The 17561-nt window shown below is 31.4% G+C and overlaps 1 protein-coding gene and 1 long non-coding RNA gene across 3 annotated transcripts in view; one reads left to right on the top strand and one right to left on the bottom strand.

Annotated features, from left to right (window-relative positions):
• msi (RNA-binding protein musashi) overlaps window positions 1-7051 on the top strand; it is a 67041-nt gene extending 59990 nt beyond the window's left edge. For both annotated transcript variants that reach the window (XM_015513001.2, XM_015513002.2), the window contains one exon: window positions 74-7051. In XM_015513001.2, the coding sequence (XP_015368487.1) occupies window positions 74-898 (825 nt within the window). In that variant the 3' untranslated portion in view covers window positions 899-7051. The remainder of the gene's footprint in view (window positions 1-73) is intronic.
• LOC107164964 (uncharacterized) lies at window positions 3819-13409 on the bottom strand. Its single transcript, XR_001506070.2, has 3 exons — window positions 13096-13409; window positions 12360-12559; window positions 3819-4329 (listed from the first exon to the last, which is right to left on the bottom strand). It is a non-coding gene; the product is annotated as an uncharacterized LOC107164964 (long non-coding RNA).
• Between the last annotated feature and the right edge of the window lie 4152 nt (window positions 13410-17561).

The following is a 17561-nucleotide window of genomic DNA, read 5'->3' as shown; positions in this document are numbered from 1 at the left end:
GAATTTTAGCTTCGGATTATTTTTATGTCCAACGAATAAAATGTAACGTCTTTTTGGTTTTTTATTTTCCCAGAGGAGTCGTGGTTTTGGATTCATCACGTTTTCTGATGCAGAAACCGTGGAAAAGGTGTTAGCCGTGCCCATACACACGTTGGACGGCAAGAAGATCGACCCGAAACACGCTACACCCAAGAACCGCCCAAAGGCCGGCAGTAAGACCAAGAAAATATTCGTTGGCGGTGTCAGCCAAGACACCACCGCGGACGAGGTAAAAGCGTACTTCAGCCAATTTGGCAAGGTGGAGGAGACAGTGATGCTGATGGACCAGCACACCAAGCGTCATCGTGGCTTCGGGTTCGTCACGTTCGAGAATGATGACATAGTGGACACGATATGCGAGATCCACTTCCACACGATCAAGAATAAGAAGGTGGAATGCAAGAAGGCGCAACCCAAGGAACTGGTGCAGCCAGCGGCCGCGGCCGCCGCAGGCCTGTTATTGGGCAAGCGCCCCGTGTTGGTCGGTGGACCGCTAGGCGTCCGTGTGGCAGCTGCCCCGGTGTCGCAGGCTAGCCACCAGCTGGCAGCCGTGCAACAAGCTCAGGCACAGGCCCAAGCGCAGGCTCAAGCCGCCGCGGCCGCGGTGGCCGCGCACAACTACAACAAGTTGTTCGCTACGTACCCAGGACTAGCCAGCTACCGTTACGCCCCGTATCCAGTGCCGGTGACCGCAGCTGCGGCCCCGCAGCCAGCAGCCGCCGCCCCGCAACCGGTGCCCACAGCTGCCGCGGCCACGCAGGCCGCATATCCGGCCTACAGCCTGTCCGGCATCGACATGAGTGGCTTCCAAGGCATCGACTGGTCGTCCATGTATGGCATGGGCGGCATGTACGTTTAGGCCCGTTTTAACCCTTATTGCGCGCGTCCTGTGCTGTTTGTATGTTGTGTGTTGGTCAGGTCAATTTTTTTTCGCGTGAATGAGAAAACCGAACAAAAAAATAAAACGAAAAACATTCTCTTGTTGCTCAGATACATTCTATCATTGAAATTATTTTTTTAATATTTAACCAAAAAAATCCCAATAATACCCCATCTGAACCCTCCTCATATCCTCCCATGCCCAACCGCATTTCATTATCTTTTTTGTTTTTTTTTTATTCGAACTCGACGAGGCTGACAGCCAGATCTTCGGAGATCAATCCGCGCGTGTGCCATACCACTGCCTCATTGTCGTGAGTTATATTTTTCAAAGGATTAAAACTAACGATTTCTAGTCAGTTATCATTAATATTAATTTATTATTTTTTTTTTTTATGTATTATTATTACTATCAATAATAATTATTAATTTTTAATATTTCTCAACTTTCTCATAGTAGTGTGGTTAGTGTCTAAATAATGTGTATTTAATTAATTAGTTAATGTATTATTTTGCTCTTTAATAAAAAAATTCCAATGATCAGTAGAGAAAATACATTCCATTAAGGACCAAAGCTCACAAGCATACATCATGAAAATTTTTTTTAAATACCATTTCATAAATTATATTCTCTTTTCTCTATATATTTCATTCACTCTCACTCACTCTCTCTCTCTCTCTTTCTCTCTCTTTATGCATGTATACGTATATTTAAATTTTGTTTATATGTGTATACATGCATATACATGATAATTATAAATCTTTCGCTTCTTATATCAAACGCTTCTTTAAAATCAGATTTACTAACTCGCTATAGTACAGTAGTTTAACTTAGAAAGAAAACATAAAGTACGAACATGTATAACAAAAAAACAATAATTTTTATAATATGTATATATTTTTTTGTTTATTTTCTCACTACTTATTGTATACTTAAATCAGTAGAAAACAAGACATTGGAGTTGTTCAACAATTTAATTTTAGCTGTCCGCCTTAGTGATCAATCGTACATTGTTTTTTTTTTTTTAATTTTATTTTTATTGTCTAAAATCTCACGAGTTCAATATTTAGTTAGACATTTAAAAAGTTATAACGTATAATACTATGAATATAATAATTTAATTTTTCAGCGCGTTTTAGTTTTTAGTTTGTTAGAATTAAACAAGTAAAAGTTACGAAAAGCACTGATTCGACTGGACAATACTAATTAGAACATTATTATATGTATGTAAAGCAATAATACTTAAAAGGTTATTGATCTCTTTGTTTATTTATATATATTTTTTTTTTAAATCTTTTTTTAGTATAGTTTTAATCTAGTTGTAAGCCCTCTATTTTTGTAACATTTTGAGAGTTAATAAAAAGGAAGACAAAGCAATTATACGAAGAGGGTTAGCGATGCTTTTACATACTCCGGTTTTGTGTCGTATCCTAGACCTAGACTTTTTAGTACATTTAAACCTATTCTAGGTGTATATTTTTTAATGTCGAAGTCATCTAGACTTGGTGTGTATTTTAACAGTATTTTTAGTTTAGTACTTTTTTTTGTAGAGTAATATTATTAACTACTATTTATTATTAAAAAAATAAATATTTAGCTGTAAGAAGTATTTAAGTGTACACTTTTTGACATTTTTTTTTAATTATTATTATTATCAATTTATTTAGTTTCTGTGTAGATGTTCTCTACTTTATATTCGTGTGTAGTCCTACGTATAGATGAAAAATCGTAAAAAATAATTATTAACAGTAGTATTAGATACCTCTATATACGTGGATCCTTCATTTCTTTTATTATTTACAATTATTATCATTATTATTATTATTATTATTATTATTATTTATTAACAATTTAGTTCTTTACGCACTTTAGTAGTTAAATGTTTAAAAATGCTGTGTTGTTTACATTATTAAACGGAAATAAATAAAAGTAGTATTTGTCAGTAGAAAATCCGACCGATCCGCTTTTGGTTATTTAATTTAAAAGTTTTAAATTTAATTTTTGAGTTGTTTTTTTTTTTAGATCATTATTATTTAATCCATTGTTATATGTATATATATATACATATTCGAGTAAAGGAAATAATCGTGTATGAAAAAAAGAAAACAATCTTATTATCATCCTAACACCACACTACCGTAATGTTGTTATAATACCAATATCTATATATATACTATTACCTATATACTAATACAGTTTTACTATACTATACATAAGTAATAAAATAATAATATATTGCATGAGTATGACCGCGCGAGTGATATGTAGGTGATATCGCCGCGTATGGTCCGTCCGCGTTCTACAGGAGTGAGACTCATCTCTCTCCCTGTCTCTCATCCCTCTCCTCATTCCGGTATCAATCAAGTATGTGTGTTTTACACCATATATTATATACATATATTCAATTATTATAATTTATAGAAGTCGCCTTTACACTGACTATATAATGTTATTATTTAGACTGTAGAGTGATAAATTATTTATCATTATTAACCCTAACCGTTGTTGTTGCTGTTGTTATTATTGTTGTTGTTGTTGTTTGAAGTAGTTAAAAATATTACTAACCCATTAGAAGAATACAATATAATATATTCCTAACATGTATATTTATGCGTATAATACGTAAACGGCTGCTGAGTATGTATACTTGCGTCGTAATTAAAATAGTATAATTATTATACGTGCCGCTGAAATTAACCCTGACCATACATTATACGTACATACTGCCATACGTTATTAATACGTAGCCGTATTATTATTGTTGTTGTTATTTTAATTACCGATAATACTACAATACGTATAATATTCTGTGCAATCGCATATTATTACACCGTATTATATCACGTAAAATGCTACTAGCAAATGAAAAAAAAAAAAAAAAATGAAAATGAAAACGACATTTTGGTTTTGATAGAACGTGTTGAACGAAATATTTTAATTTTTTTTCATACATATTAATATCAATCATTTAATAATTTATACACTTTTTTTATACCTTTGGCTAATTTTGACAGTATACCGCTCGGTCATAAAGCCGCGACGTGACCGACAAAAAAAAAATATACATTCATAATACAATATATAATATCGAGTACGTTTTCGGCTGGTACGATAATAGAATTTTTTTTAAAATTTGTTTTTGTTTTTACTCACTATATATTTTAACTGTTGAGTTTGCGGTAACGGGTTGAGGTGTGGCGTAGAAAATTATGTACTGTTGTTTCGTCGCCTTGTATTTTATACGGCCCTATTGTCGCACGACTTGAAGCATTAGCAATAATATTATTATAATAACGATTTGTAATGTTTTATCATTACTAATCGTTGTTATTTGTACAATTATTACTATTATTCCGAGTGAAACACACGACTGGCGGTGTCCGAAGACGTGACATCGGCGGCCGTTTCACCTGTAGAACAGAAAATAATATTAACAACGTGTTTGCAGTATACATAAAATACTTATTATTATTATTAGCCGGCGCTTTGTGTAGACTCGTATGACAATAATAATATTTATATCAGCTCCGCATAACATTATATTAGAAGCGTATTATTGCGAATTTGGCAAAAACCCAAACGGAAAAAATTAGTGACTGATTGTTATATTAATGGTCAGTTTATGAGTGTGTGTGTGTGTGTACGATTTTGTGTTTAGTTCTACGACGACTACGACCAAGAACTTTCAACCGCGACACCAGCCGACCATCTTATAACCATATAGGTAAGTATGGTATATACATTTTTTTTTTATTACAGATGACAGGACCGGACGGCGTATCGCCGTAGTAACCTTTAAGGCGAGAGGTTATTAATATAACGCATTACGATCATCTTTGAAACCGATGAGAAACTTCACATTTGTCCAACAAATCTTTTGGCGAAGCGGTGCATCGCTTGTATATATATAAAAAAGTGAAAAGTGACGAGCACTATTAATCAAAAAAAAAAAAAAGATTAAAAAATTTTAGATTTTTTTTTTCATAGCCGGCCTGATATAATATTATACTATTTTATACTACTACTGTATGTAGATCTTAAAAAATTGTAGTTGATGCCGATTGCATGTGTTTCCACCGTTGTTGGAAGTAGTATCTAAGTAGACATGACATATTATTTATTATACATATATAATACTAACACCAAATTAATAACTATTTATGTTCATATAGTCTAACAACGGGTCTTGTACTTTAACATTTATCATTATACTCGTATATTAGGTACATTTAGTTCTGCGCCAGTTTTATTTTCACATAATTCTCTGTGCGCTTTAGTATTATAAATTTTATTCAGTTTCACTCGTGTATATTGTAATATATTACGGGGAAAAATCAAAATTCACGTCCTTTCTCCTATATATTATCAGAGAAAAAAAATGATGGATGAAATGATGTTATATTATATTATTATTATTATATATTGCTCAAATAGTTTAGCGTGTAATTAATTAATATTTAGGTGTAACATTTTTTTTTTTATATATTATATATTCATACTAAAAAAATATATATATATTTATGTATAAACACTTAGTATTAAACGCCAAACTAGTGGCATAGCGTACAAAAACCCATTTAGTTAAACATATTAATTTATTATATTTACGTACCTAATATATATAATATATATAACATGTATATATTTATATATAATGTAATGGACGGAAGTAATATTTTAGACTTTTTTTTCTCGTTCATCGTGTATTTTTTTATAGTGATTTTAATAATTAGGCATATTTATAATACGTATAATATATATAATATATGCATATATATATATATATATATATATATATATATATCGTTCACGGGAATAATACGAATTGTAAGATATTTACGTACTTATATATATATATATATTATACATATTATGATACATATATATATATATATAACATTTTTTTACTACTATTATTATTATTATTAATACGATCTTTGAAATATGTAAAATTTGTGATATTTGAACCTTGTACTAGTCGTTTTTTGATCTAGTCTTATTTTTAATCAGTATATATATTTTACTAATTATTTACGGATTTAATTAATATATCAGATGTCGTTACATATTATTTAAACTTAATATTCATCTTTGTAAGTCTTCCTTTGTAATAAAAATTAATACGAAACATCATTAGTGAGTATACGAGTAGCACCTAAACCATGACTGTCTAACAATGTAAATCGATATGTTATTTTTTATATAACAAGATATATTTAGACGTGTATTTAATCGATATAACTTGTGTAAATTTTGTACAACAAATTTTTAGGCTAGGTCTAGTCATGTTTGGTTAGTCGCCTAGAATCAATAAATATATATTTATATATATATATTCGTATTTGTGGTTAGTTTAGGCGTAGATGATGTGATTAGAATTTGTATTTATTATTATTATTATTATTATTATTACTATTTTTTTTCTGTTAGTTCGAAAAAGTTACTTTAAAATACATTTTTTACCCCATAAAAATACATAAACGTGGTTTTTTTATTGCAATCATAATATTGTGTGCTACTTCATACCTTATTTTAGATTATTAGTTAACACTTCAATCAACGTACCTATATAATACATTGTCTACAATACTATAACATCTGTTAGCGTTTTTACTCATATCATAATATTATATTTTATTTAATATGATTATAATCATCGCTTAACTAATATATATTTTGTTTTTATGATGATCTATACAGTGTACCTAAACATTTTTTATAATATTCAACAATGAGTGCGTAAGCTATATGGATGGTAAGTTGAAGAAAACATTATTCGCCGAAATTATTTTTCTCTGCAGACCAACATCAATGAATTAAGGGTTGGCATACTCGTGTAAATAATGTAAAATAAATTGTTTAATAGAATGATATTAATTATTCCAGAAGATTTCAAACGACGAGAGATCAGTTCATTAATTTACATCATTATTAACTTTATTGACTGTGATAACTAAATATTTTATATTGTACGTTGATGTTGTTGTTTGTGTATTTTTTTTTTTATACATTTTTCAGGGATTTTGTATGCATAATAGCCGCCACTGAATCCAAAGATATGAAGAAAGCCGTCCTTATACTACTTTCGATGTGTTATGTTTTTAAATAAACGGATCATTTTAAAATACTAAATATTATGATATTTAAATGCGTTTCACTCACTTTATACTTTAATAATTGACTCTGTGAAAGTACGAAATGCTTTATGTTGTATATTTTATTAAGCTGAAAATCCCGAAGTCTATTATACTATTATTCAGACCTACTTAGGGAAAAATGAAACGAAATATTTTGAGTCAACTGAAATCTCAATTATATCATTAACGAAAAATCTTCTACCTAGTATGCCTACTTAACAAGTGATCTAAAATATCATGCTGTCAGTTAAATGATTAACTTCTAACATTTGACGTCTTTGGTGTGAATAATATGTTACTGTCGTAGGTAGGATTGGTAAGAACAGCATAGAGTTCAGACAAACTATACAAATTATATTTTACACAAACCACAACCCTAATCAATCTGCAATCGTCGTTTGTCAAAAATCATAAAATATAATATTATAGCGAATAAACACGGGCAGCTTCGCTTATTCTGATAGTTTGTACCGAGTGTAACTTTTTACTAATATTATGAAGAGTTCAGTTGGGTAGATCACGTGGTATAAAACTAGTAGGTGAATTCATGATCAAATTTAAATGTATGAAATGAAAATATTAGCTACTTTCTTTATAGTAGATACTAGGTAGTAGGTACTCGTAGAATCAAGAACATAATAAATGTTTAAAATTTAAATCATAAGCTGGATGGTGTTTAAAATTTATAAACTATTGTTTTTTTCGAATAAACTACATTATATCTATAATAAAAGTTTGTAACCAATTTTAAAAATATCATTTAAATTCAAAGGCGAAACAATGGGCATTTCCCAGTGGTATATATAGATAGTAGGTACTAGGTACCTTTAAATTATGGTCACACGCAATATGTCAAAACTGTATTTGAGCTTAAACGATCTAAGTCATAGTTGCTCTGCTGAGCTATAATGATTGATTTTCCCAAAAAATTCATAATAAACCTATAAATAGCTAACCTATAAAATACAACCATCATGAACTGCTTTAAACTAGATACCTCAAGTGTAGGGGGTGGTATCGCGTGTATCGTTTCAGGAATTCCGTGAAATAATTATTTTCTGCTGTAAAATTGTTAAAATTATTATGGGTAGATTTCTTTATCGTCTTAAACAAAATGTTTATCTTCGTAAGCAACATTAAATAAAACAAAATTTGAGTATAGCATTTAAAATTCCATTTTAAAGGCGATTAATAACTAAATAAGCATATTTTTGAAGGTGCTTAAAATTATATCAATTGCAGACCGAGATTCGAAATATGCCTACAAAATCACAAAATTCATAAAGGAACGACGAAATAAATGTATTGAATCCAGAAAAATTAAATATATATTTTTAGAGACTATTGAGTTACCTATTCGTTGAACGTTGAAAATGTCATTGTACAAGAAAAAGAATGAATAATATATTTATATTTGAATTATAAATATTAAACGAAGGCAAATCGCAAATGTACCTACCATTTCTGTTCACAGATAAGTGACTGTATCTTGAAAGCGAGACTTTAAAATGTACATATAGATAGTACAAGTCACAAGTGTAGCCAGTGTAGGTACAACGTTGCAAAGTTCAATTAAATCGTGTTTGTTTAGATGTCTATAGTCTATATGACTATGTGTGTCGTGTGATGAATGAGTTGGTAAATGAAAATAAATTATAGGTAGATACATAATATTTAAATGATGCAGGAATTTAATTGACGTCGGTAACTACGCGTCTGTCGGTCTATACGGCTACATAAAAAGCAGGTAATATAAGAAATAACGTAGGTGCCTAAAGTATCCAATGATATCAATATCGCATAAAAAAATCTTATACCTTTTTATAGTTGTAGAGCAAAAATATAGTTAATTTACCTTCAATTCAGTCTTTAATATAGTTTCTCTGACTTAAAATATTATGCAAGGCCCCTGTACCAGAATTTGGACGTTTTGAAATTCTTCCACATTATAATATATAGGTAATAATAATATACATTGGATACATCTGTTTAGCCAAATCTATCAGGTTAAAAGTTGCATCGCTATTGATATCAGCTAATATCCGTAAATCGGGTTTTCCCAAAATTACTGCCCGCACTACACTATATATTATAATATTATGTCCTATACGTGAATCCATCGTACAAACACAGCCAAGACTCGGGTTTTGAGTGCCTACGGGAAAAGTAATAGGGTAAAAATAAATATACAAATTTGAACAGCCCCGTTGCACGCGATCTCCACTGGTGCCTGCTGCTGCGTCCACAGCGGTGGCATTGACCTAAACTACAAAAACGGACATCAGCCAACGAATTTGGATGTACTGTGTAGGTAATAGGTTATATATATTATCGTAGCCACGATATATCATATATCGAAAACATATAATAACAACGGTGTGTCTGTCTGTATATATACTATAATGCCGTGGTTAGGAAATTGTGTTCAATAGTATACCTATATTTGCCAATCCGGTTAAATTTAATAATTTGGCAACTGTATAAAATTGAACTACTAAAAATTTAATTTTATTGAAGTTTAGTATAGAACGTAACTTCAGGCTTTTTAGCTGGTACCTACAGGCTACGTATTACACAGTGCGGAGTCTAATCGTAATAATTAAAACGTACGTTACTATATGTATAAGAAACATAAATAAAAATAATGTCCTAAACCCAGCAGGTGCCTTGCCTTTAATAATATATTATTTATTAAGACATTGTAATATTATTTATGAGGTTATAATATTTTCGTGAATTCATGTAAATTAATTCCTACTACATAAGCACTGTATATTATATTATAATTAATATATAGTGTCATAAAATCAATAATAAAGTGTTATGCTGTGTCATTAAAAATACCAAGTACCTATATAATAGGTGATATTGTAAACGTAAATATATTTAAATACAAATCGTCCTACCTGAGTAGGTATGATGGACGTGTGATCACACAACGAAAACCGAACTTTGGCTACACCACCGATACGTCGTGCATTATATTTTATAAGGTTATATGTTGATGGTGTGCACTCTGCGCGTGGCCAGCGATTAGGGCTGTACTCGGCTGCACAGTATATGTTATATGTATTATCATACAATGCGCGCGCGCAAGCGTCTCCGACGGTCGTCACGACAACGCCTCGCCGGTAACTCTCTTCGCGCGGTCCCTATTCCGTCGGTTCAAATGGATTTCCCGGCGGCGTAACGCCACCAATACCCACACGAACATGTAATGTAAATATACATACATATAATATATGACCAGATGTTTCTAAGATAGAGACCAACTTCATCCCCCCTCCAAAAAAAAAATGTACACGTATTTCGGTGTATTACGCGTATGTGTGCCAGTTCCGACAGTGAAAATCGTACGCCAGCCTAGTGAACCAACCGTTAAAGTCGTCAAATTCTCGCTTTTACCTCTCCATCCGTCACTGCGGCTATACATTGCACCCCTATAGGTTTACTTATCGTCCGGCGAACAACGGTTAAACTCCACTTCAAATCCTGCTGCAGGGTCGTTAGCCTTATAGTTCGCGAATGAAGCATTCGAATATAATAGGCGGAGTGAGGTACTATTATTGATATTATATCGTTAATTTGGCGCACATTATTGGACTTGTCACTTTGTACGTAGGTACGCAGGAAAAAAAAATTTAAAGAAATTCCTCGACGCAACCGCAGAAGTCAAGTCAGCAGTTCCTTACGTTACAACGTGTTTCGTAAAGGTATAAACTTATATCCTAAGTTAAAATTTATTTAAGAAAACAATAAAAATAGCAATCGGTAGTCGGTAATCTACCTACGAGTTTTAAACCGTGGGGCTGAATATTATTTATCTACTTTATCATTGTACCTGTCGCTCTAAATAAAAATAAAAATAAATCACGCAAATTCTCATATCGTTAGAAATAATCTTACCTCAAACGAAAAATATAATAGAAATCAATTAGTTGTCTTCGATAGGTATCGTGAACTAACTAAAAATATATCAAGTATCAAAAAATATGTTTTGAAACTCTATATACCTACTCTTGCGGTAACAGAAAAAAAAATTAAATGTAATTGTACACATTGTTATTTGTTATTCATCATTAAGTATTTCGTAAAATGTAAATGGCCTTTCCACCGACTATTCAAAACGCTTAAATTTATATTTTTGATTTGTCTATGGTTATTTTGATATAAATAAATGTATATAATATGCATTGGTATAACTCAATTTTAAAAACAACACAAATTTCTACCAAAAATATGAGTAGTACCTATAGTCAGTATACCTACTAATTGTTAAAAACCCTAAGAGAACAACACTACTGAAGAATAAGTTAACATTAAAATTCCTGAACATGGCAAAACTCGTTATAGTTTAGGTACCACATATCAATAGTTTCAAAGAGACAACGATATTCCTGCAAGATGGGGTGAGTAGTAGAAGTGCAACATTTTAAAAAATTTAGGTTTATTCTTGTGTAAAACTACGCTCGGGAAGGCAATGAAACACCGGTTTATTGATCAAAAACAAAACCCTTATGGAGAAAATAAAAGTTATCCGCTGTGTTCTCTCTGACATTTATTATTAATAGTCGTCATCCAACTTATTGTATATTATCTTATTTTATATGCACCGCGTTAATAGTATAAGCTATAATCGGGTATGTCGGGTGCGGTAAATTAATTACAAAAATATAAAATAAAGGCGTGAATTACTTGTAAAACAATTTCCTACACAAACGTTTATACATTTTTCTGATGCTTTAATTGTGACATCGAAATAAATTAGAAATTAAAAAAAAACCACCAGACACCAGTGGAAAGCACTCTATTGGTAAGTATAACCTAATCTCCAATGACCTCCTTCGAAGAACTTCGGTGTAACAGTGAAATGGCTTTTAACACGTCCACTCGACCGACGCCCGTTTGAGTTTAACGAGTGTGAAATAGAGAATAAATAATAAAATATATTTTGACGAAAAGGGTGTGACCCGATCGGCCGCAGAGAGATAGGTAAAACACAGTTTTTTCAATTACGCTAATTCGTCGTACTTATATACACAGACACCTATATATCATATATACTTACATATATATGTATATAATATTATATAAAAGGAAAACGGGGAAATTGTATTATATTATTATAGAAAACAGGTGGCCGGAAAAGAACGTGCGTTGGAAAAGTTCGCGATCACCGGTACAATAACCCTCCTCCCGAACATACTCCTTACATCGTATAACAGAATATTATTTCCATCAGAAAATTTTTACGCTATAAAGTGTAAAAGATCGTTTTCTTATTTTTTCATAAATCGTTTTACCTTCCACCACAGATTTATCCGGCGAACACGGTGTATGTGTACTCTGTTTCAGTCGAAATCGCGGACGAGTTGATATACCTATATAGTATATATACCGTGTCCTGCACTTGTAATTTTTGTTCGGTCGGCGCCGTGTCGTCGTGTACTTATAGATTGTCCTAATAAGTTTGTCCAAATATCCAATGATGCGCTTGAAGTACCTGAAATTAAATTCCACACGCTGAATAATGTATACGCTCAAATGTATAGTTATTTTTTTAACCGCAATTAATAGCCATCGTTGTTGTCTGGCGATGGCTGTAACTATCTACGAGACACGAGTACATATTATACTTAATTAAAGTATTATTATTTATTATACACATCATCGGGATAATTGCAAGATATGATTATCCGATATTTTAAAGTTACGAGATAAGTATACACGAGTTTTAGGTACCTATTAGGTATTTATAGAGACGCGTTTAAAGGACGGCTCGACATCATCAACAGTATACGTGGCCAAGGAATTGTCGTTATGATGTATAAATAGTATAAAGTTCTGATTCGTATCCACAACTATACTGCTACACATAATATTATATATGTATATTATAATAGTCGGTAAATACACGACGCCGGTTTCGGGTGCGGTACAATAAGTGGCGCAGTATATAATATAATATAAGAACTCCGAAAATATACTTTAACCTATGATGCGAGACATTTTTAATGCATTATTTTTAGATATACGTACGTGATCTCGGATGAATATTCGCGTGGACATCAACAATTTCCGAGTCGTGTGCCGTCGGCTCCGTGTTTGCGCCCTGCAGTTCGCCGTCCCCGCAGCCGCGGCCGTCGTTCGAGTCTCACTGAAAACGTTTGCAGCAAAACGAAACTCGCGGGGCCGACTTGCGTTTTCGTGTGCCCGTGCGTGTGCGCGCGTTGTGTGTGTTGGTTCACCGCGGATGAGATGTCGTGCCCGGTCGCCATCGCCGTCATTCGTCGTTCGCGCCCTTCGGAACGGGCACGGCGGATGGGTGCGAGCGGCACCGTTGCAACGCACTGTTCGCACACCGTTTTCCACCGCCACCGCCCCAGCAACGCCGCTGCAGGTGGAATCAATAGCCGAACTTGAAGGGGTGGAAATGGCAACGGTGGCGCGGAAGACGGCGGAAAGCGGTGGGTGGTAGTGGTGGCGGTGGCGGCGGCGGTACTTTTCCATTTTATTTCCCCGGCACCACACCACCGAGCGATTCGTCGGCGAGAGCGAGGTTAGCCGTGGTAGATGGGGCGGCCACACCCTTCGGACACACGCGACCCTTGTACACACGAACTCTGTCACCACCACTATATCCCGACTGTACTCACCCCTCCGCTAGGGCCGTCGCCACCACTACCGAGTCTCTATCCTCCGTCGCGGGCACTCGGCGTGAATGAAAATATTATGACTGTATGCGCGCACTTTCCGTCAGCGGCGGAGGCCGTCCCTTCCATTATTCATAATTAATTTTTCCAACGTGGTGAGGGGAGGGCGAGATTTCGTCGGGTGATATTTCGCCAACGGAATCCCTGCGGAGTACTGCTGCAAGCTCAGACCCCTCTTACAGTATATACATCACGACGGGTATTGTGTACTGCACGCGTATATAAAACTCAATAACTTACATCTACTTATATATTATATTTTATATATAAATTATACTGAGTGTGCAATATTATATCATTTATAATATTATATATACCTATATAACGTCAAATATTATATTATTAGATCGGGTTAGGTAACCTAACTTTACCAATATAGAAGTATAAATAAAATTGTAAGCACAATCACTACATTATGATCTATAGGCAATAATATAATATTAATAAAGTAGTTATAAGTTATACCTATTATAACTATTTTTTTTTATTAGCTTTCAGCTCAACAATTAGGTATAATATTGTTTTTATATAAATATATACAATATACGTGAGATAAGAAATAATATCTACCTATTATCTATTATTAGGCAGATACAAAGACACAATATCGGTATATTTATAAAAATAGTGAGATACAATATTATGTGACCCAAAATAAAACTATTATATAACGATGGAAATAATTTTGCGAAAATAGCTATGGAGATAATGAAGTTTTGGGGTTTAGTGCCTCGTCTTCAAAAACGTCGACCTGATGTCAAGCTGATGACGACGATATATGTTTTAACTTTTAATTCTTCTCATACACATGAAAAATAAAATATTAATTACCCATTATGTTCGGGAATCAACTTGAAGGATACACGCGTAAACATACATTGTTTATAATAATTAATTATCGGAAAAACAAGTATTAACATAAATCATCATAGACCAAGATAATTTTAGTCCGTGACACAAATACACAATAAAATTGAATAAATATTTGTAAAATATAAAATTATGAATTGATAAACAATAATAATAAGTCATTTCGTATCCAATATTCCATTTTTAGCCCAATGTAAACCAATATCTACCTAATAAATTATATTGTGATATATCGATACATTAAATTTCTTCTCCGAAAATTAGAACCAATAACGTTAAATTTAAACTTATGGTATGTCGACAATGTCAACATAATATATCGTATATATATCTAATTATTAATTATTAACTATTAGTTATATTTTTTCTCCGTAAGTATTTGGATTCTAATTACGAGTCCAAGGAAAGGATAAAAGGTAAAACCTTATACTGGAGCTGAATTTTTATACAGGGAAGGCTTACTGCTTAGCTCCCCATTCCCCTGGTTATATCGATGTATACTGTACACATTAAAGTGTAATTAGATCGATAGACAATGGACCGACGTTTCTGGGTTATTCAATTTATGTGGCTATATATACTATATATGTATATGATATTATTAGGTATCATTCTAATATAATTGCACCAAACACATTTATTCATATTCAGGCCCAGATTAATGAAATTTAGTCAAAACAATAGTGATAAATATATATATATATATATATAGTGATAAATATATATAAATATAGTTATAGTAATTATATTTACTATAAAATCAATAAAGAGGAAAAAAGTAAAAACTAATTGTTTTGTTTAACAATCCTTCAGAGGAGCCCATTAATAACTTTGACTGTGACTCGAATCATTAATCATTGAAATGCGATCAATAAAATTAACGATCATACTAAACTATATTACGAATTTACGATCCATTGGGATAACTGGAAAATATCCGCCAAGACCCAAGACAATTGCAATGATAGCTTACTTTTCTGAGACGGCGCGTGGCGTAAAGAGAACATAACGTCATAACGTGTAACAATTATATAAAACATTTTAAAATACTATTGTCTATTGACAAAGATGATCATCAGCAAATCATTAAGTAAGTTTTAAAGTTTAATAAATTGTAATTAATTAGTGAGTAGGCGTAGAATATACAGTTTTTGGTAATTAAATAAACTGGCAGGTTCAACATTGCTTGGTCGGTGGCACAAGTGTGCCATAACTTTTTGTTATAATTTATTTTTTTATTTGATTTTTGCGACTCATTGTGGTATATTTTGTTGAATGATAAATTTAGAGGTTTTATTTTTTATTTAAAAATACTATTGCTTACTTGGTCAGACTATTTTAAATAATGATTAATGTGAAAATTAAATTTACATTTTTATTAATTTTAACCCACTTATTTATTTTTTATTTTTTGATAAAGTAATGAGTAATGACTAATGATATTTTCCACGAAATTATATTAAACTTTAGCAACTATTCACACATGTATACTGTGTGTTTATAAACCGGGTACACTTAATAATCACTCATTAGTCATTAGTTCATTACTCTGTAAATGTCTTTCAATTTTCAAATGTTTTATTCTTTTAAATTACATATTTCTTTGTTAAAAACAATTTTGAACTAATTACTTTTAAGAAACAATAGTAAAAAAAATAAAAAAATACTAAACGTTAACTTTCAATGATAAATAGTATATCTTCAAATGAACAGTAAGACTATAACTTATGTTCGATTGGTATTACATTACCGTTTTGTACTTATATTCACTTTGTATAGCAATGATTAATCATTATAATGTCTATTAATATTAATCCAAAATTATGTTATATTAATAGACATTATATTAGTTAAACATGAATCGTAAATTATTTTAAATTAATATTATTAAAGTCTCTTAAATATGTTTCTATGATCTAATTGATTATAAACAATTACAATTTTATAAATAGTTCTTACCTATCGCTTTAATAATCAACAATATTAATATGATAACACGTCAGAGAGAACAAAAAATTCTAGCACTGCAAAATAGCTAAAACCACCAAATAGCAAATATTTAAAACTCCTGAAATGTGTTATTATCAATAAATTTGATAAATTAAAAATGCAAATGATATACTATTAATAAACTATAGTATGTGTATTTCTATAGAAATACATAATTATAATTAAAATACTGTACAAAATATGAGAAACGAGAAACTGAACGTTTACGTTATAAAATTGAAAAATATTTATATAACATATTTTTATATATTTATATTTTTTTTTCAAACGAAGGGTTGTCAGCCGGCGGGTAAGGAATTTATCTGAGATATACGTAAACTAATAAACATATTGTTAGATAAATTATAAGTAGAACTGTAGAGTTAACTGAGTTAAGTACTTGTAAATGATATTAAATTTATATATTAGTATAGTAAAGTGTCTAAACACTTTAAACATTAATTGTTGATAATTCAATAATTGGCTTTTTAAAAAATTAAGATTGTCGTGTTATAACTCTAGGCTGGTGTAATATTTTATGTTATTGAATAATAATTTTGGATATCATTTTGGCTACAATGTGTAATATTAGTTTGTATAAGTTAATTAATGTTTTATTTCAAGCTAAATATTTTTTATAAAATGTATTTAAATATATTTTTTTATTAATTGATTATATTGTTATATTATACATTTAATATTAGTTTACTTTTTAGTATAGCATACTATTATTTGTTCTTAGTAGTTGAGATAATAGGTATTATTTTCTATTTAGTTTTACGTCGTTAATTATTTTTTTTTTTGCTCTAAAACGTTATTCAATTTTTTTCATACACATAATTCAATATATTTTTTTCAATTTTATATTTTCCTAATAGTTTTTATACATTTTACACAAATTTTTCCGCCTAAACGTGGCTTTAATTTTACACT

Source organism: Diuraphis noxia, unplaced genomic scaffold (assembly GCF_037042655.1).
Source record: "Diuraphis noxia isolate RWA-SAM2 unplaced genomic scaffold, SU_Dnox_SAM2 contig0004, whole genome shotgun sequence".
Taxonomy (NCBI): domain Eukaryota; kingdom Metazoa; phylum Arthropoda; class Insecta; order Hemiptera; family Aphididae; genus Diuraphis; species Diuraphis noxia.
The sequence above is the reverse complement of the archived record's forward strand: the minus strand, read 5'-3'. Positions and strand labels throughout refer to the sequence as shown.